At 51.2% G+C, this 20,050-nt stretch overlaps 1 protein-coding gene across 1 annotated transcript; it reads right to left on the bottom strand.

The window, feature by feature from the left end:
• Positions 1–3,496: 3,496 nt before the first annotated feature.
• MLEC (malectin) lies at positions 3,497–17,689 on the bottom strand. The gene is made up of 5 exons (XM_037052266.1): positions 17,256–17,689; positions 11,021–11,199; positions 10,279–10,455; positions 10,091–10,148; positions 3,497–8,912 (listed from the first exon to the last, which is right to left on the bottom strand). Exons 1-5 carry the CDS (start codon positions 17,482–17,484, stop codon positions 8,683–8,685), a joined length of 873 nt encoding a protein of 290 aa, XP_036908161.1. The 5' UTR covers positions 17,485–17,689; the 3' UTR covers positions 3,497–8,682.
• Positions 17,690–20,050: the final 2,361 nt, after the last annotated feature.

The raw sequence follows: 20,050 nt of genomic DNA, 5'->3' as shown, positions 1-20,050 counted from the left end.
AGAGAAAAAGACTGTGTCTTTAAGAAAGCAGAAAACACACACAAAGAGAAAATGTATTTCATCACCTTTTTAAAAAGGAGTAGGAAAAATTAGGACTGTCACTTCCACTCTTCCCAAGGTATGTCAAAAGGCTCTTTTTAAAAAAGTGTTCTTATGCAGAACTTAATCATTTGATAACATTGTTGATGATCTGGAGGACAAATTATACACATTGTAAATTTGTAAATCAAGAAATAAAGATGAAGAAAAATGTAAAAATTAAAAAAAATTTTAAGAGAAGTACGTACACTGACACCCCATTTGAAGGAAAAAGGAAAACTGGTATTTACCACATTCAGTAACAACCCCGAGGCTCCCCAGGGCTCGACCTGGGAGGACTGGAGGAGAAAGGCTGGCGTCCCTTTCACCAGGCTGGGTGCTCTGCGAGTCCCTCTCTTTACCAGTTCTTTTGTCACTGTGAGAGGTGTGACAGTGCCTGTTTCCAGGGCAGTCCCAAAGCAGCCAAGCAGCCTGCCTTGAATCAGGCCAGGCAGGTGGGGCCCGGAGCTGGTGCAGCCAAGTGGAGCAAGGTTATCAGAGAGGATTTTTCTGCAGAGGCTGGAAAGTTCAGGTGCCCTCCGACTGCCTCCCTGAGCACGCATGCATGCATGCACGCACACACGCACGCACGCACGCATGGCCTCTGTGGTTCCTGGCTGGGGCTGCGGGCGGCCCTTGTGAGCCCCATCTGGGAGCCAGAATTCCCCTAGTGCACAAGTCACCTCTTTCCCTGACCAAGGGCTGTTCTGAAAACGCATGCATTTATTATTTTTATACCACCTGTTTCCATAAAGGATTTCTGGCACATTCCAAAGTCGTAGCATAAGACTGGTGAGTGAAAATTCATATAGCCTTGTTGATAGCAGCACTTTCAAAATTTTAAATGAATATATTGTCTGATCCAGTAATTCCAGGATGGAATTTTTTTTAATTTAAGATTTTATTTATTCATCTTTAGAGGGGAAGGGAAGAAGAGACAGATAGAAATATCAATGTATGGTTCCCTCTCTTGCGCCCCCTGCTGAGAACTGGCCTGCAACCCAGGCACGTGCCCTGACTCGGAATCGAACCGAGATCCTTTGGTTCACAGGCCCGAAGTCAATCCACTGAGCCATACCAGCCAGGGCCATGATGGAATTCTAAAGAAACACTTGCACGTGTGCAGAGTAAATACATGTTTAATATATGTAAACGTGTATGTGCAACGAAAGACACACACCAAACTCACCTGCACTATCTTCCAGGGACTGGAGTAGTGGGAATGAGAAAGATGAGTTTTCACACTTTGCACCCCATATTTTTTTTCTAAATGTACTTATGCATTTTGTATCGCTAATTCTTAAAAGGTTACTTTCTTTCTCAGAGCAAGACTCTTATAAACCTCCATGTAAACGTCACCCAGCTTCATCAGTCATCCACATTGGAAGGTTCCTTTTTAAAAACAGCACGTCCTGGCGTTTAGAGCACAGGCTTTGTAGTTAGTTAGACGGAGTCGATTTCCAGTCCTCACTCACTCTGTCACTTACCAGCCAGGGGACTCTGGGCAGGTCATTGATCCCCTCTGAGCCCTTGTTTCGTTTATAAATCAGGCTAGTCCCCGGTCTTCCCTAGAGGTGTGAAGAGGATATAAAAAAAACAGCAATAAAAGCCCGAGGGTAACACCTGGGACAGCATCTGATGAATGGTCACTAAGGCGATGTATTTAAGGGGCCTCTTTCCCCAGGGCCACTCTGCTGAGGGCAGGTCCATGGGTCAGGGAGAAGCCATAGCACTGGACTGGAAAGTGCAATGACTGAAAAGAACACTCAGTCAGAGCTAAGAGGAAGCAAGCTGGGCACCGGGCCTTGAGGAAGCCATAGGCGGATTCAAGTGGAAGCTGTGAGGAAACCCAGGAGAGTCAGTCTTAGTACAAGGCCAAAGCCAAAGCAAGTGGGGGTATTTTTTACTACTTCAAGTGGCTGGCAACAAAGCACAGTCAACTCTTCTTGGACCAGAGTGGCAGTGAGGTGCCCTTCGACTCCAGCTGCTGCAGAGCTGGGGGGGGGGGCCGCTCCTGAACCTCCCTGCCCCACCTCCTTTCTACCCTTGACCCCTGACCACCGCTATAGCAACAGCTTTCCAGTAAATGCTGGAAAAATTCATCTCCCTTCCTCTGTCGGGGGTGGGGGGTGGGGGCTAGGACACTAAGTGTGAGGAAAGGTCCGACGCACGGGCTCCAGCCGCCCGGGAGCCTGATTTCCTCAGTGAGATTAAGATCTGGCCCCACGGAGTGGCTTAACCCAGGCCCCGGCATGCGGCCCAAGATCTTCTGCCAGACGGTTTCCCTGCCTGCTCTCCCTAGAGCAGGGCTTCTTCAGGTCCCTTCCCCAGTTGGCAGCCAATGCAGAGCGCCTTGAAATAGCAACAGCTGAACCCGAATTAGTCCAGAACTCCAGTTCTAGATGGGCTCAAAGCTAAGAAAGAGGCTCTGTGGGCCTTCTGGCTTGTTTGGGCCCCAAGAACAGACTCCACTAACACTGGCCTCATTCTTTGAGCTCAGCGCTGAATTCTGCCCTTCAAGGGATGGCTGAGGGAGGCCGGCCCAGCTCTTCCTCCCTCTTCCCAAACCAGCAGCCTCGGTTCCTGCTGGGAGGGGTACAGCAGGTGGGCACCAGAGCATCGTGGGGAAATGGAAGAGTCACGACTGGGAGCAATCTTGAGTAAAATCCCAGCTCTGCCTTCTGCTAGCTGTGTGGCCTTGGGCAAGTCACTTCTCCTCTGAACGGCTAATACCAACTGGTTTGTTGAAGATTAAACGGGGGTAACATCTGTAAAAGTGCTTGGCACTTCCACCTACCCATTTCAAGGACTCAGTGAAGGGTAGCTGTATTACTCTGACGGCTTTAGAAAGAACACGGGCTTCGCAGGCAGGCAGGCTGGCTAGGTGTGAGCCCTGGCCCCCTGCTTACTGACTAGCCTGGGATAAGTCACTGAAGCGTTTGTGGAGTTTCTCTCCCTCAGCTGTAAAATGTGACAGATAAATTACAGGGAGGAAAATCCTTCCTGCTCCTTCTGCCCCTTCCCAATGCGTACTCAACGCTGGCAACGCACCAGAAAAGAAGGAAGCAGGGAAACCTGTCCCATGTGTCCTGTGTCCACAGGCAGTGGTGGAAGCCGAGGGAATGAGGAGAGGCAGCCAGGTTCGGCTTGCCTCATAGCCAGTCGGCCATGGCCTGGTGTTCCAGTGAAAGTGGAAACAAAACAAAATGTTTCCTTTTCCTTGAATGTGCTGTTGGTTTAACTGGCCAGGCACGGTTTTACAGAGTTTCACTTCCTTAACCAAACACCCCAGTGCAAAGAAAAGCAAGAGCTATATGGCTAAATGCACCCTGTGCTAAGTGAACACCTGGGTCTGCCTTTTCCCACCCCATCACCTCACCTCTTTGCAATCAAGGTCAAACTCAATCCCAACACAGAGTGTCACTGCAAATTGTTTATTAAAACACAAAGCAATGGACAGTGAAAAACATCCTGATTTTTTTTCTTTTTGGTGGGAGTAGGGTCGGGCACGGAAGGGGGTAGGGACAGGTGGAGACAGCCCAGAAGGAAAGACAGCTCTATCCACCCCTACTGCTTTCCCGGGCCAGCCAGGGTCAAAGCCCCTCAGTCCATCTCACTGCGCCGCTGTAAACGTGCACTGTGGCTATAGAGTCACTTTAGCCTCTGCAGGGAGAGGATGGGGATCTAGAACAGGAACTACGAAGGGCTACTAAGAACTTGACACTATTCTCCAGCACTTGGTATACAGAACAGAGCAGCCAGAACCCATCAGGAGGGGCGGGGTGGGCTCCCAGACAAGCCAGGCGGGTGGATGACTGAAGAGGCCGCCCTGAGCTCAGAACAGGCAGGTGGCCCCAACGTGGGAGAACTTGGTGGAAGAAAAACCCAAGGAGGAAACGAACCCAGGGTCAAATTTTCTTTTCATTCCCTGGATTACAACACGTCAGGGATGAGGAATCAAGAATGTTTCATCCCTGCTTTCACCGAACCGTCTCCTCCCTGCCAGTTCTCCCCTCCCACCCGGCAACTCAGCCCTCCTTTCCCGACAGTTGTCCTTTGGAAAGACGGAGCGCGCACTTCAGTTTGTTATTGTTTCTTCTCTACTGAAGTAAAGCGCTGAAGCTCAAAATAGAGGCGAGAACGGAGTTCTGCTCTGCCTGGTGCTGCGTGCCCCCCCACCCCCACGACTGCCTGGATGGGAGCGGCGGCGCCAAGGCCCTCCCTGCCAACCCTGCCAGGCACCACTGCCTGCCTGGCTGCCAGCACAATCCTGGCTCCTTGCTCTTATACTCCTGGGGGGAGCCCATCCCAGGAGATCTATCCTGCTCTTTTTCTGCCAACCCAGCCAGTCCTCAGATCATCTGCTCTTATCAAAAAAGATGTGGCAACCCAAAGTAGGCTAGCCAAAAGGCAGCTGGGGAAGGACAAACCGGATCGGCAGCAAGCCACCCATGTGCAGAGGGGAAACCCGCCCTCACTGGGCAGCTGACCTGTCGGTGCCAATCTTGTCTTGTAACAAAACGAGGAAGCCTAGCCCTCTCGTGCCAGGAGCGGCCTCAAGGCAGAAAGACTCGCAGCTCAGACTGAAAGGGAAAAACCACGGAGCTCTCTGAAGCTCGAACATTAAGGCTTCTTTGCAATTTTCTTAGAGCTCTTTGATCCCTAATTACATCTTTCCATAGAAGAGAAGCAGATTTCTCCTAAGATTTCTGAATGGACCCTAGGTGTTCCCGGTTCTGCTGAGCCCCGGCTTCTCCCCCTGGAGCCGCAGCAGAAGGCCCCCAGCCTCTCCCTCCGCCCCTTTTTAAACAGAAGCATCTGGTGTTAGTCTCTCCCTTCAGAAAGCTCGCCCGCTCTCCTCAGTCCTTCTGGAGAGGCATGGAGGACAGTATTCCTTGGTGCCACCTGATGCCACTCAGGCTCCTCGGGGCAAGAAGACGCTTGGATTGGGTCAGAGCTGGCCAGCCAAGGGGGAGGGGAAGAAGGGAGGGGGAAGCAGCCCCAGGGCAGGGACTGAGAGACCCCTGCCCAGACCTGAATCAGAGGGAATGCCCACCCTGGCTCAGAGCAGGCGAGGAAAAGGCACTGTGCTGACCCGGGTGGGTCCTTCCCCGACCCCCAGGGAAGGCAGAGAGCCTGCTGACTCCTTCCCTGGGCTTCTCAAGTGGGCCATTTCTAGGGAAAGGTATGTAAGTGCTGCGAGAGGGAATGGACTGCTGCTATTTTCTGACTTTCGACTGAGATTCTAGAAGCCCCGTTGGCCAGGCCTTCCCAAGAGAGGGTACAGGCAGGGTAAGAAGGAAGAGAAATTCCTTAAAACGGAAGCTTCTTCAAAAAGATAAAGTCAAATCACAATTCTGAAACTGGATTACACAGTTCCCAGGCACAGAAAGAGGAAGGTAAACTTAACTCAAACACGGCGCTCTCTCTTAAAAGCCTAAGAGACTTGCATGTGATCCCGGATTTCAGGCCGGTATCTTAGGCAAACAACAGGAACAAGAGAATTAAGATCACGCTCTCAAACCACAGGTGGCCCTGCAGGCCGAGTGGTCCTCCCAGGAGTCTGACACCAGTGACACTCAACAATGACAGTCTTTCAAGTCACCAGAGCTTGGCGTATCCACTGAGCAGCTTCTCCGTAACAGGAGAATTTTTCCAAGAATGGGTCTACTTTAGGGGACATGGTCCCACAGACTTTCCTGGGTACAATGTTTCGGCATGAGAGAAGCCCCAAAAAGTCCCGCTGGAGGCCGGCTGGCCCCTGACCCAAATCAGAGCGACACCACCGACTCTCTGGCCCTCTTCAGCAGACACCTTTGCGTGGTCCGCCCACGAGGGAAGCCACGCTTCTGACAAAAGGAGTTCCACCCCAGCTGACTGTTCTCAGCTTTGGCCAGCTGGTCTCAGGGGCCCTAAAAAGCCCAGGGCAGAGCGCAGATGCAGGAGAAGAGCCCAGGCCCCTGCTCCCCACCCTGAACCCCAAACCCCAACAGACCCCCTACCACACAGGCTCTGCCCTAGCACTAGCTCAAAATACAGGCGTGGGAACGAACAGTGCAAAAAGCAAAAGATGAACTACTGAGTAATTCTTAGCCCACACAATACAAAAATACAGAGTGCCCCATCCCACCGCTTTAACCTAAATTTCGCGTACCTATATCATCTGGGAGGAAAAAAAAAAAAAGCTTTCAAGTTCAGCATTGTGAGCCAGCTGTGACCTGCCCTTGGCCCAGGGGACTCTACCCCAGCCCCCACCATTTCTTCCTGTTACCTCATTTCCCCTTTAGTTTTTGTCAGCCAAAGAAAGATGTTCCTTCCTTTCAGATACAACCAAAGAGGAAAGTGCCCATCCCTACCCCCGAGCTCCGGGGAAAAGGGTGGGCTTGGAAACAGAGGCAGAAACTAAGCTGCTTGGCTTACAGTACCGTTAGGAAATGGCCCCAGGAGCCAGAGTTTCCTTCTGAGACTCTGAGTCACTGAAGGGATGCGCTGAGGTGAGGAGGTGGGGACCCCTCCTTCCTCAGTGAGACCCAGGCAAACTAGCAAGGCAGAATGGAGGCAGCGAGTCTTCCTTTCTTGGCTGGTCAACTGTCCTGGGCGCAGCCCACAGCTCTGGGGAGTTGTGATGGAATGAGATGTGATAGAATGGGAGCCGAAGCCACTGTCAGAAGCCCAATGAATAGTCAGGACGTCCGCTGCCCCAGGCAGGTGGTCCCAGGATGGAGTTTATGCCACCCTTTCAGCAGGGAGCTTTGTACAGCACTCCACCTTCCCAATCTCGGCCTTAGGTCACAACCACCCGGCTGCCTGACTCAACAGCCTAGTACTGAGGCTGAAGTCACAGCCGAAATAAGGGACCACGACAGTCAGAGGACGAAATGTCGAGCCAGGCTCACTCATGAAAAGCCAAAACCCAGGACGTGAGCACGAGGACTACTTACTTTGTCACATAAGAAGTCGTTCAAACAGATGGAGCTCTTTACAAAACACAGCCAAAAAAAGCCCAACTCGAAATCAAACATCTTTACAAAAGTGCCCTGGCCTGAGAGTCTTTGCTGCTCCAGCCGGAGCAGAAGCCAGGCCTGCTGCCTTCCACCCACGAAACTCCTTGCAGCTGGGAAACAGAGGACAGTGACCAGAGCCAGGGCAGCAGGGAAGAGTCACTTTCTGCAGGAACCTTCCCAGGGAATTCAAGACGGACACTTAGATACTACGGTTGGCTTCAGAGCCACGCCAGGATGACGGCTGCCTGGAAATCTGTCCCTGCTGTCACACCAAGAACCTGACTGCTACTGGCAGAGGAAAATGAAAGGACTGGGGGCATATTATTAAGACCAGCGAGCAGCGGCCCTGGGCCAGGTACAGACAGTCAGTCCAGTTCCTCGGGATAGGCAGGACCCAGAACTGGTTGAACTGTGACATAAAAGGACAGAGGAGTAAATGAGCATCAGATACCAGACATTCTCAACAGTGGTCAGTCACTTCGTGGGGCTCAAGTCTCTGAGGTTGCTCCTAAGTTATGCTTACATAAGCCTTTTCTAATCCAAAGACCAGAAGAGACTGTTAAGGTCAAGTGTTCTGTGGCTGCAGGTTGGGAAGCATCTCTGCCCCCGGGCAGCGAGACCCTGCAAAGGGGCCAGTGCAAGGACTGCTTGGGTCAGGTCTTCCTGCTGCTGGCTCAGAGATCCAGGGAGGGAGGTACCGTCAAGGTGAAGTGGCAGATGATAAGACATTCAAGCAGAGGGAATCCCAAGTCCTCATGTCTTCTCCCCTTGGCAATAATTTAGTGAGATGGTTGAGAGAGGATTCAAATGAGCCAGATGAAGAAACAAACAGAGAGAGAGAGAGAGAGAAGAAATTAAGTCCCCAACACAAACTGGAATCAAAATGATTTGTTGTGGTAACAAGTCGGAGGCAATCTGAGGACCTGACATAAACCAATCGTCTTGGATACTAGACAGCCCTCTAACCGGCCCGCGCCAGGGAAGCAGGCGACGACAAAGAGCTGAGACAGGAAGTTGGAACCGTCAACGGGCTAAAACCAGAAAGGCTTCCAAGTAGGAAAGTATCTACTTTTCTTTTTTTTAAAACCCCCCCTTCTGTTTTCATCTGTATCATACGAAGTACACATCTTCACACACACGCAAACCACACCCGCTCTCAATCCCAGGGCAGCTGGACACGCGTTCAGGACATACCCAACTCCCATGCTGGTCTTCTCAGGTAACAAGACGACTTTGTCCCTGCTGTTAACTTCAACCCTACAAACGGGGTCTGCTCCAAGTTCAGCGTCCTTTCCACTAGGTAAACAGACGAGGATCCCTGACCAGGTAGGACCCATCTACCCGCGGCACCTCAAAGAGGAAAGAGACAGCTGGGGGCCGTCCACGAGCAGAGGCCCTGGACTGAGCAGGTTTGGGACCAGGTGGTGGTGAAGGAGAGCTGCTCTCTACTCGCTCTGCCTCTTTTTATCTCCTTTAATTTTTTTGTGGTGTTTTTAGTTTGTTTGTTTGTGTTAATCACTGTGAAAAAGACAGAAACCAAACCATCACGTCTGGTCTCTTTCCCACTCCCCTCCACCCTGCTCTGGATGGCGATTCGCTCTCACAACCGGCAGAGGCAGAAGAGGGTCGGGATGAAGACCCCGAAGGCCACCAGGATGGGGAACATGAGGCTGCTGTTGTCCGAGGCATAGGGGTTGGGCGTGCGGGGGCCTGACTGCACGCGGTTCTTATTGGTCTGTCTTTTCAGGTTAGATCCTTCATCGTATTCTTCTTCCTCCTCTTCCTCCTCCTTCTTCTCCAATCCTGGATGAGGCTGCAGCTTTGGTACATCTGACACAAGAAGGAGGATACCTTTTAATAAGACCCGCAGCATTTATGGGAGACCCTGAAACGCGGTAAATGAGTCACAATAAAGAGACGCTATGACCTAACCAGGGGCCGCGGGAAGGGGCAGAAGGAGCAGAAGTAGCTTCTGGCCCAGAGAACGGCAGATTGCGGAATACATCAGCCTTCGTTAGATTCGGCTAAGAAGTAGTAAAAGCCTGCACACGGGGAGGGTCACTCTCTCCCCTACCAGTCCTACTTCTCCAGGGCCCCAAGAGGACGGACTGGACAGGGACGATAACACAACACCCAAACCTGAGCTTTCCAAACCCCTCCTCCTCCCTGCCATAATTCCACATTCTCTTTTGATTCACAAAGCAGCTGAGGCAAAGCCGAAGCCCAGAGCCCTGGGCTCTCACACACATTACCCCTCTTCTATCTCCTCAGGGGCTTGAACCGTGAATCTGTGGGCTGCAAGACACCTTCCTGGGTGTCGTCATATTAGCATGTGGGGGACGTCAAGACAACAGATGAAACCCTCAGTGCCTTCAGGCTGAGTTGGGAAAAGGTACAGAGGTGGAATGGGGGAAAAAGGGCACGGAGACACTAGCTTTCTCTGCAAAAATTCGCCTGGGAAGCTGGCAGCCAGCATAATCTCAACCTTGAGAAAGAAACGTACCCTGGGGCTGGGTCACAAGGACAAGGAGACAATAATAAATGAACTTCTGCCCAGTGCGGCCTAGCAATACTGGAATCTGGGAGCAGACGGAGCAGATGGCGCAGACCAAAACAATGAAGAACTCCTCCTTTTGTGCCCCCCCCCACCAGGAAATAGGTATTAAAGACACAGAATAAGGACAAGTTTTAGACAATTCCAAACGACTACGAGGGTCGGAGCACACCAACAAGTGCCACTATTCATCACAATGTACAAGGAAGTTAAAGGAATTCGTCCAAAACCACGTGGTGGGTTAAATGGCAGCAACACAATTTAAACACAGATCTGGCTCCAGAGCTTATCCCCAGCACCACGCTACACACCATCCCCAGCCTCCCGACCCTGGGGCCCCCACAGTTTGGCTTCAAGTAATAGTTCCCAAAATATTGAGCAGCTAAATTATCCCAAGGGTTTTCTCAACCACATCCTTCAGCCCAAGTCCAAAAGCAGATTGAAAATGACTCACCATCCACCGTCCCAGCCATGATGTAGAGTGCACAGACTTTGGGATTGTCATAGTACCCCTGTGGCCACACGGGAGGGAACAGGAGACAGCAATCAGCCCCACACAGCAGCACACGCCCCCTCCCCCCGCCCCCCAACCCCACTCTCGTGAGCTCTCCCTCAGCACCGAGGGCACAATAAGGGCGATACCTTGACAAACTCGATGTACAGTTTCCCCGTGAAGGTGGACACCTCTCCCTGGACACTCAGCTTCCCTTTTCTGATGCTCATCGGGATGATTTCATCGTGAGCGGTGCTGTGCCCAACACGATCGAAGATGTCCAGGTCCTTCACCACAACGTGGCCATTCAATCGCACGTCAAATACCTTCCAAGACAGAAAAAGGAGACAGCGTCAAAACCATTAGCTTCGGGCCCTTTCGGCAGCTGGACAAACACACCTGCCTGGGCTTCAAGTTCAAAAGCAATTTAAGGAATAACAGGGCTGGATATACTCCAGGGTAGCTGGAGTCCTTCATCTGAGACATATGAAGTCCATGTTCCCTCACTCTCAAGGAGGCCTCATACTGGCCTTAGGGAACAAACAAAAAAGTTCAACACGGAAAGGAGGAAATTCACAAGAAGGGACAGGAAAAGAACAAGGCAAAAAACAAGAAGGTGCAGACACCAAGAAGAAAGATAACCCAAAGGGCCTCGATGGACAGGGTCGGTTTGCTGTGAAGAGTCCTCTGTCCCGAACTCTGGGCAAGTGCAGCCTCGCAAGCAGTGGGACACGGCTTCTCTAGCCGCAAAAGGAACCCAGCTTCCCCCTCACAGGCCAGGCGTCCCTCCCTCCTGAGGAGGTCTGCACGCTCTCGGGCCCACCTCGGAGGACTGTCCAAGAGTGGCGCCGTCGCACTGGTCAGGGGGGCGGGGCGCCAGCCAGGCCTCACCTTCTGCTGGGACTGTGCGAAGTAGACCTCGGCGAACTTCAACACCAGCACGTAGTCCCCCTCGTCCTTGATGGGCACTTCGTAGCCGAAGGTCTCCTCGTTGTAGCGCTCTGTCTGATACAGGATCTGGTCCTCGGGGTTGGAACGGAGGATTGGCAGTTTCATGCCATAGTCAGAGGCTGGGGACAAAAGATAAAGAGAAATCACATCAGAGGCAAAACATAAAAGAAGAGCAGGGACCCCAGAATGGCCAGAGGCCTTTCCAGGGCAGTGCTAATAACCCCCCAGTGGAAGGGGCCGGCCCCTCTGCGCCAGCCTCCAAGCAGCAGACCAGACACAAAGGCAAGAAAGCCACTACTAAGCCAGAGTGAAAAAATGAAAGCGACCGAACCCTAATCACCCCAACAGCTCCCATAACCCCTAGAGCAACCCCCAGAACGGGATTTTCTTAAAGTTTTTCTTTTAGAAATGGCTTTTTCAAGAGAACAGGTCTAGCTCATTATTAGAACAAAGCACTATGCCCCAGCCGCCTGGTTCCCCCGTGAGGGGGCACTTCAGAGAAACCTCATAAAACAAGGGGGATGGTCGGGAACTCTACAAGCCGATTAAGTTCAAAGAATGTTTTCTTCTTATTCAGAAAAGCTCCCAAGTCTAGAAAACAGGGCATCTGTTAGGGAAGTCATTCTTCATTGTCTTTACCACAAACAAGTTGCCCGGCTTTAGTTGCTTTTATGATTTTTCACTGAAAAAGTCTGAAGGCTCTCAAGAAGGGTGCGATGCTCTCCAGTTTCCTTTAGGTCCAAGTACCTTACTTCCCACAGACTCACACAAGTCAGCCTCACCTCCTCTCTTGAACGTCCCCCCCCCCCCNCTTGAACGTTCCCCCCCCCCCCATTAAACAAAAAGGACGAAACTTCCTACTGTACCACCAGCACCTAACATGGTTCCTGCAAAGCAATGAAGCCACGCGCTTCTCCCCAGGGAGGGCTAGAGCCACCCCGGCGGGGAAAGAGAACCTGCCCAGGTCCCACGGGCACCTCTGGCCTGAGACTACCAAGTTCTGGGGCAGCGGCCCTCCCATCTCACAGACTGACAAGGGGTAAGGCGGGGTAAGAGCAAAAAGATACTTGCCTCAGGTTGGTATCAGAACAGTGGAAAACCCCTGCGGCCCCGGGTCCTCCCCCAAACTTAGTAGGAGACGATGCAGCATGAGGTGTGTCTTCCCGAAACCTAACGAACTAAACCGGGGTCTGTCCTCAAACACAAGACACTGCACTCCAGCCCCAGAGGTGAGTGGTCACGCTTCCTTCTTCGGGGAGGGCCTCTCCGACTCCTTCATCCCGGGGATGCAGGAGACTTCCGAGGGTTCCATACATCTACCTTCTGAAGGCCTGGTTCACCTCCAGCTCAGAATTCAGATTTCAAGGCCACCCTCCCATCCCGCACAGTGACTCTGGTGACCCTGGGCCCCCAGATCCTTTGGGAGGTGTCTGAGAGTGACCATCCCTGGACATTATCTTCTGAATCATCCAAACTCCCAGAGAGAGACAGAGAGAGAGAATCTGGAGATAAAAAGGCAATGGAAAGACCCAGTGGCTAAGGTCAAGCCCTCACAAAAATAAACATAACTATTAACAGTTCCTGTAAGCCTAACAGTAGGCTGAGATCAGATGCGCTAATGAGACAAAGTAACAGGAAACTCGGTGCACTTTTGTCTCCGGGCATTTCTTCTTCCTACTTCTCTCCCGAAATCAAAGAGGCGCAGCACTACAAAGGAGGTACTGCGAGCAGGCCCCAGGCTCTCTCCCGGGCTCACGTGACATGACGCTGGGGCATACACCTACCAAGATGAAAAGGCTGCTATTTTTCATTCAACTGAGTTCTAAGAATTTCCTTCTTCCGTGAGGGACCGTGATCCTTACAAATTTAGAAAATGAACTAGATTTGCTTTTTAGATACACAGAAAATTCTGTGCCTGTGTGGGAAATCGTGGTGTGTTTTTTTTTTTGTTTTGTTTTGCTTTGTTTTGTTTTCCCCTTGCCAAGTGGAAAAAGTGAGAAACTGACAGTAATGTAAATCTCTGGCAGTCTCAGTCCCCCAAGAAAACGCAGCCATGTGAAAAAAAAAAAAAACAAAAACTACTGATAACCTGGGAATTACCTTTAAATATTTTCCCTTTGAAGCCCAAGTGGCCTGCCCAAGAGATCTGCCACATGCAAAGCTGAATGTGCCCAAGTCCCGAGAAGCACAGCAACAGCAAGGATTTCTTTTCTTCCCTCCCGTGCCTTCATGCAAGCACAGCCAGACAGATTCCTCTAGAACACAGGCGAAGTGTGCACAGCACACTGCCAAAGTCGGCACACCACAGCTCAGACAGCCACGGAGGAAGCGGGTCTCGGGGCCTACATTTGCCCACTGCTTCTTAGTCCTGGACAAGGGAGTAGCCAGCCCAGGTTTCAGAGTGACAGAGACGAGGATTTCAGTCCTAGAGCACGGGATTCAGGAGAAGTATTTCCTCTGGGTGTTTTCTCACCTGGAAAATGGGGGCATCGCCTACCCAGATTCTCCGTGAACTTCTGCTACTTAGAGGGCCTGCAGGTGAAGCCTGCATCTTAGGTGACAGTATCAGGGCAGGAGTCTACACAAATCTGCGTCCTAAGCAAACCACAGGCATCCTATCTTTCAAGCTCTTATCTCACCAAGGCCAAATCCTTCCTCGGCCAAAAGGAGAGCTACCCAGAAAAGGGTCATCCTTAGGCCCACAGAATTAGTAATGTGACAGGCTCGGGCCCCTGGCCAGCTCTTTCCCTTCTGCAGCCCTCTTCTGCCCTACTTTTAATTCCCTGTAAAAGGTCATCCAGNCGGCGCACCACAGCTCAGACAGCCACGGAGGAAGCGGGTCTCGGGGCCTACATTTGCCCACTGCTTCTTAGTCCCGGACAAGGGAGTAGCCAGCCCAGGTTTCAGAGTGACAGAGACGAGGATTTCAGTCCTAGAGCATGGGATTCAGGAGAAGTATTTCCTCTGGGTGTTTTCTCACCTGGAAAATGGGGGCATCGCCTACCCGGATTCTCCGTGAACTTCTGCTACTTAGAGGGCCTGCAGGTGAAGCCTGCATCTTAGGTGACAGTATCAGGGCAGGAGTCTACACAAATCTGTGTCCTAAGCAAACCACAGGCATCCTATCTTTCAAGCTCTTATCTCACCAAGGCCAAATCCTTCCTCGGCCAAAAGGAGAGCTACCCAGAAAAGGGTCATCCTTAGGCCCACAGAATTAGTAATGTGACAGGCTCGGGCCCCTGGCCAGCTCTTTCCCTTCTGCAGCCCTCTTCTGCCCTACTTTTAATTCCCTGTAAAAGGTCATCCAGCAAAGAAAAAGATAGAGACACTTTAACCTATCTGGACAAGGGAGTTCTCAGATTCATGTCACTGATTTCTGAAGCACGAGAAGTTTTATTAAGGAAAATAAGGCACAGAGAGAGGTCAAGCAAGTTCTTCCAGGTAATACAAAGCATTAGCAGGTCACCTTTCTACAGAGAGAAAATTGCCTCTCCTAAAACCAAGCCAGGCACTATGCCCTCGGGCCAAATAACCAGGTCTTCTCTGAGGAACTCAGAAGCACCCAGTTAAAAAGAACCCAAAATGTACGGCATGCCAAAATCCCAAATCGAGCGCTTCTGAGCCACTCTCCGTAATGGTACTTTCATCTGTTGAAGCGCACAGGTTGAGAAAGCCTTTCCCAGGCTGTCAGTATCTCCTGTGAACACTAAGTATCCTCGCGGGTGAAGTTCAATAAACATTGCCAAGCGCCTTTGAATGCTAAAGCCACTAGGTGCCCTGGGCCACTCACAGTGATATGAATGCTGAACTACAAAGACACTACAAAGAGTGAGCAAGTTCAAAAGCAGGCCAAACCCTTATCTGGGTTAACTTGGCAACAAATACCTGGAATCGCTCAACATAAAATGAACTTTCTTTAACGCGCTGGAAACAGTATCGCAGGCATGTGGGAAAAGATATAAGCATACAGCTTCTACTGCAATCAGTGTGAATAGCTACACGAGGCACAGGTCTCCAAATCGCTGGCGCGCCCTTATCCAAACAGTGCCAGAGAAGGAAAGCAGCGTGAACAGCTGCGCTTCCCTGGGTGGTGCCACACTCCTTAGCACAGAAGAAACTAGAGAGCTGCCTCCTGAGAGTGGAAGCTTAATCACATCTCAGCCCCAGACCTAATGCCAGCAAAATGCTCCTCTCAGGCACCCAGAAGCATAATATTTGCAACAGGCTGGTCCAAGCAGCAACAGCAAAGCATCTTCCACTCTTCACACACACCTTAATACTGCTCCAGTTCCAACCCAAACTGATGGACTGGAGCAGGGAACCTCCAACGGCAGACTGGCTCAAAGGCCAGGGATAGGACTCCAGTACCCTTGAGCTTTGTTAGGTCTCGTGTAACTCTACTTGTGACAAAAAAGAACTCAGAAGGAACTGCAACATGGGCCAATAACCCAAGGATAGGGAGCCTGGTCACTGCTGATCAGGCCAAAAACCAAATAAATAAATAAATAAATAAATACAAATTCTAAAAAAAAAAAAAAACCCCACCACGTGTACCAGCAAATTAAAACCAGGGTTTCTGAACAAGAGAGGAGTGAGGAACCAAACCTGTGTGGTCCTAACTTCCTCCTCTGTACAACGGACTTAAAAGCCTGGTATCTGCTTCAACGAAAGGAACCATCTGCACACAGTCCTCACCACAGCTATCTCAGGAGGCAAAGTCCACAAACGTTTGGTCTCTAATTTCCTCAAGGGCCCAGGCTCACAAAGAGGAAGGGTCCAGATGGAGATAGTAGCACTGCCTGCTAGGAAGTCTGGCTTTGGCGGCTGTTACAGCTGCTAAAGATGGGCCCCTGACTCAGCTCAACCCAGCCTAGTGAGACCTACATGCCAGGGCTACATAAATTCCAAGACAAACACAGAACTTCAGAAAACAGCTCTTTATCCCAACACCCTCACATATATAGACTCCCTAATATACTGTGGGTATAGAATATAGCAAATCCCAAGACACTGTAATTAACTTGGAATAGTCCAGTTAAATACTTTAGTCAAGACAAGAGTTTAATCTGGGCATCGTGCATCGTGGAAAGAAAGAGTTCGAGAAAGTCTGTCTCCTAGTCTTCTGGAGATGGCATATTGCCAATCTGTCAGCCTCTGTACCCAGCATACGGCATATCCAACCTTATGAAGTAAGGGACTCCTTCTTAAACCTGTTTTCCAATAGTACTTAGAGAAGAAACAAAGTCTAGAGCAGATTTGCCCAAAGAGTGGTGTGGCCTGAGGATGACTTACATCAGAAGCCTCTGGTACAGAAACCTGGGTTTCATTTCTTAGGTCTGGGACAAGGGAGTAGCATTTTTAACCAGCTCTCCTGGCAATTATTCCACCAACTTGGAGAGAACTGTGCAGCTCTGCAAAAACCACTATTGCTCAATCAGTTAAGTCAAAATCATTTTTCCCATAAGCTGGAATCATACCTCTCTGGACCACTTAGTGTAAGTTCTACACACTCTCAACATATTCAGAACTTAGGCTGGATGACCCAGCGGACACAGCACGAGCCTCCAGAGCAGGATAATTTCGATAAAACCATCCTCTGGGGGCGGCCTGCAGCTTCTACTTTTAAGCACACATAGCCCTCGCTCCAAAGCGGGGCGGGGAAAGGAGACTGTGATCAAACTTTTCTGGCTCGTCCTCTTCAAAGATTCCTTTCTATTCTGGCTAAGTATCAAGCCCCACTCCTGCAGAACGAGTAAGGAAAGCGGCCGATGTCTGGGGTCGGCAAAATTCCACCAGGAACTGACTTGAGCGGAGAGAACCACCCGGGCCAGGGACACCGAAAACCTACAACCGTGAGGCCTCGCGGTGGCAATAGGCCGCCCTCGTCTTTACTTTTTGCCCAGCTCGGGTGGAGGCGAGGAGTTAGGAAAATGCAGGATGCGAGGTCCAACTGTAACTTCTCGCTAACTCTGTGCCTCAATGGCTTTTGCTACCTTCTCGAGCCAGTGCCAGGCTATGAGCTGTGATTGGGTCCCTGTGGAAACTGCAGAGAGAAACTTTGCTCCAGAGACGTGGCCCCAGGGGTCGAAGAAGGGGGTTCAGGGCCCGCAGCCCTTAGCCGGTTGCACCCGGCAAGGCAGGCCTGGGATCCCGCGGCTCCGCGAGAGGTTCTCACCTCGGCCCACCCGGCCTTCCAAAGGGTCCTTGCGGAAGTGGATCCCGTGCACGTCCACATGCGCTTCGCCGCCCGCGTTGACTGCCCAAATAACGCTCTCGGGCAGCCCGGCTTCCACCAAGCCAACCATGCCGAGCCCCGGCCCGCTGAAAGCCGGCAACAGCAGCAGCAGCAGCAGCAGTCGCAGGAGCGCCACAGCAGCTCCCTCAACCGCCCGGGCCCCCAGCATGGCGGCCACCAAAGCGGGGGCAGCCTCCTCCAACCCTCGTTCTCAGCCGGCCTCCAGGCCGCCCTGGGCTCAGAGAAACAGCGCCACGGGCCGCTCTGTCTCACCCGCCGGGGACATATCGATCTCAGGCCTCCTTCTCAACGACCGCTACCACCTCCCACCTCGGGAACAACCTATCTCATTGCCCAGCCCCCGGCCACGATCTGCAGCCAATCAGCGTCCGGTCCTCATTAATTAGCCAACACCTCGCCGGGGTTCGTGCATCTATTGGCTGTCAGGAGTGGGGAAGGGCGTGGCTACTCTCAGGCGCCGGCCCAACCCTCAGGCACAAGAGAGAACGCGCGCAGAGGTTCGGAGTTCGGTTGAAATGGTGTTTCAATAAGGAAGTGTCGGGGTGCAGCGCCCAGGCGGCCCCGGAATCTTGCAGCTGAATAGGAAAGGTGGCCGAGGGAGGAACGTTTAGGGTAGAGCGCACCGACACGTTGCCAGCACTTCCGGTGCTCCAGATTCTAGGATCGAATGGGCTCCAGAGGGGGCGTGGCCGACTTGCCCTCACCTTATGAGAGAGACATGAACATAAGCTCTAGCAGAAGCAATGGACAATCTTCCAACATCAGAGTCTTTGTCCCTGAGTGAATCAGGAAACCCATCCTCCTATAGAAAGCCACATACACTGGTCTTGAGAACAGGACTCCCACGGGGACAAGACCCCGCCCCCACGCTCTAGCGGGCTCGGGCCTGGTGGTAGAGTCCAGATGACCAACCAATCAGAAGGCTCCAACACAGCGGAAACGCGTGGCTTAGTGGGGGAGGGCCTCCAGGCTACCCTTGTCTCCATGGCAACGGCCTCAGGCCAGCCTGGCGTCGGAGGGGGCGGGTCCGGGGCTTCTAGCGGGAGAGAGAAAAGTGGCGGGTGGAAGCCAGTTTGGAGACCCAGTCTGTTCCGTCCGCGCTAGGAGGACCAGAGCACCCTATCTGCTGTGTGACAGTCCTCTCAACGTCCTCTCAAACTGGCGACCCCTGCGCTGTGGTCGCTGCTGGAACTCCCACTTTTAAGATGGTAAAACAGGCCCAGAGAGGGGCAGTGTTGCCCAAAGGGTCACACAGCAAGTTTAGGGTGCAGCCAAGGCAAAATCCCATTTACCTATTTATTCCACAACCATTTATGGAAACCCTACAAATTAAGGTTGTCAAATTTAGCGGATAAAATACAGAAAGCTTAAATTTAAATCTCAGGGTAAACAAATGGGACATGCTTATACCAAAAAATAATTCGATGTGTGAATTCAAATTTAGCCCTGGCTGGTGTGGCTCAGTGGATTGGGTGCTGGCTTGAAACCAAAAGGTCTCCAGTTTGATTCCCAGTCAGGGCACACCTGAGTTACCGGTAAGGTTCCCCAGTTGGGGGTGTGTGAGAGGCAACCAATGGATGAATCTCTCACACATTGATGTTTCTCATCCTCTTTTTCTCCCTCCCTTCCTCTCTCTAAAAGTAAATAAATAAAATCTTTTAAAAATAAATAACAAAGTTAAAAATAAAATAAATAAAATTCAAATTTAATGAGGCTTTTGCATTTTCTCTAACAACTCTGACTACTGGGCACCAGGCAGCGAGCTTTGTGCAGCAGTGAACAAAAACACACCAGGCATCCTGCATGAGAATCACGGTCCCATGATTCAAATATTTAGAATGATGGTGAGTGCCGCGAAGGAACGAAATGGGGTGCCGAAATGGAGAGCATCAACAGGGGGTCTAATTTAATTTATTTTTCAGAGAGAGAAGAAAGAGAAACATAGATTGTTTGCCTTTCACATGCCCCCAAGTGAGTACCTAGCTCACAACACAGGTATGTGCCCTGACTGCCCTGAGGGGAAGCCAACCTGTGATGCTTTAGTTCGAAGGTCGGTACTCAATCTACTGAGCCACCAGAATTCCTTCCCTAGTCCCCAGGTTCACACAGAAGTAGCTTTTGGTCTGTCCCCTCCTGGTTCTACTTTTTCCCTTTTTGCAAGGATCTGGACGTGCTTCCTGCTACGTGTTTTCCCTGGGGGACTGTTCTGGGGCCCTGCACTTGGGCTTCTAATCCCACTTTCTTCTCTCTGAAAACTCATTTTTTGGAGGAGCCAGGCAATTTAGAGCTTGAATAGCTCTCAGAGCAGAGGTTATGGGGGCTTCCTACTCCCAACCACCAGATTACCTTCAGAGCCCATTGTCCTACCACACACTCACTTCCTCCAGAAACTCAGGTTTATTTTATCTCCAAGACAGTCTAGTTCAGGAGAAAACTATAACAGGAGTGGATTAAACCTTCCTCAAAAGGCCTTAACTTTAAGCCTTCTCTTGGCCCCCCAGATCCTTGGTCACTGGAAGGAAGTGAACAAGATTCCTGACTAACACCCACTGGGCTTAAGTTCTATACCTGCCTGGGTCATCCTTGTACCAAAGAGCTTTTCTTTATTTTTGAGATTCAGCTGCTTGTGGACAAGGCTACCTTTCAGGTAAAATGAAATTTCAGAGACCCTGGAGGCAGGATGAGCGTGGAATCTAAGTCAGACTGCCTGGGTT

The sequence above is a fragment of the Sturnira hondurensis genome, unplaced genomic scaffold (assembly GCF_014824575.4).
Source record: "Sturnira hondurensis isolate 20B ecotype Veracruz unplaced genomic scaffold, ASM1482457v3 Scaffold0007406, whole genome shotgun sequence".
NCBI classification, from domain to species: domain Eukaryota; kingdom Metazoa; phylum Chordata; class Mammalia; order Chiroptera; family Phyllostomidae; genus Sturnira; species Sturnira hondurensis.
Note: the sequence above shows the minus strand (reverse complement) of the source record. Positions and strands in the feature narration are given on the sequence as shown.

Excerpts from the sequence above, each read along its gene's own strand:
- MLEC (XM_037052266.1), bottom strand. The coding sequence starts at position 17,484 with ATGCTGGGGGCCCGGGCGGTTGAGGGAGCTGCTGTGGCGCTCCTGCGA. Across the intron at positions 10,456-11,020 it reads TCGCACAGTCCCAGCAGAAG|GTATTTGACGTGCGATTGAA; the intron begins GTGAGGCCTGGC and ends CTGTCTTGGAAG. Across the intron at positions 10,149-10,278 it reads TGTACATCGAGTTTGTCAAG|GGGTACTATGACAATCCCAA; the intron begins GTATCGCCCTTA and ends GTGTGGCCACAG.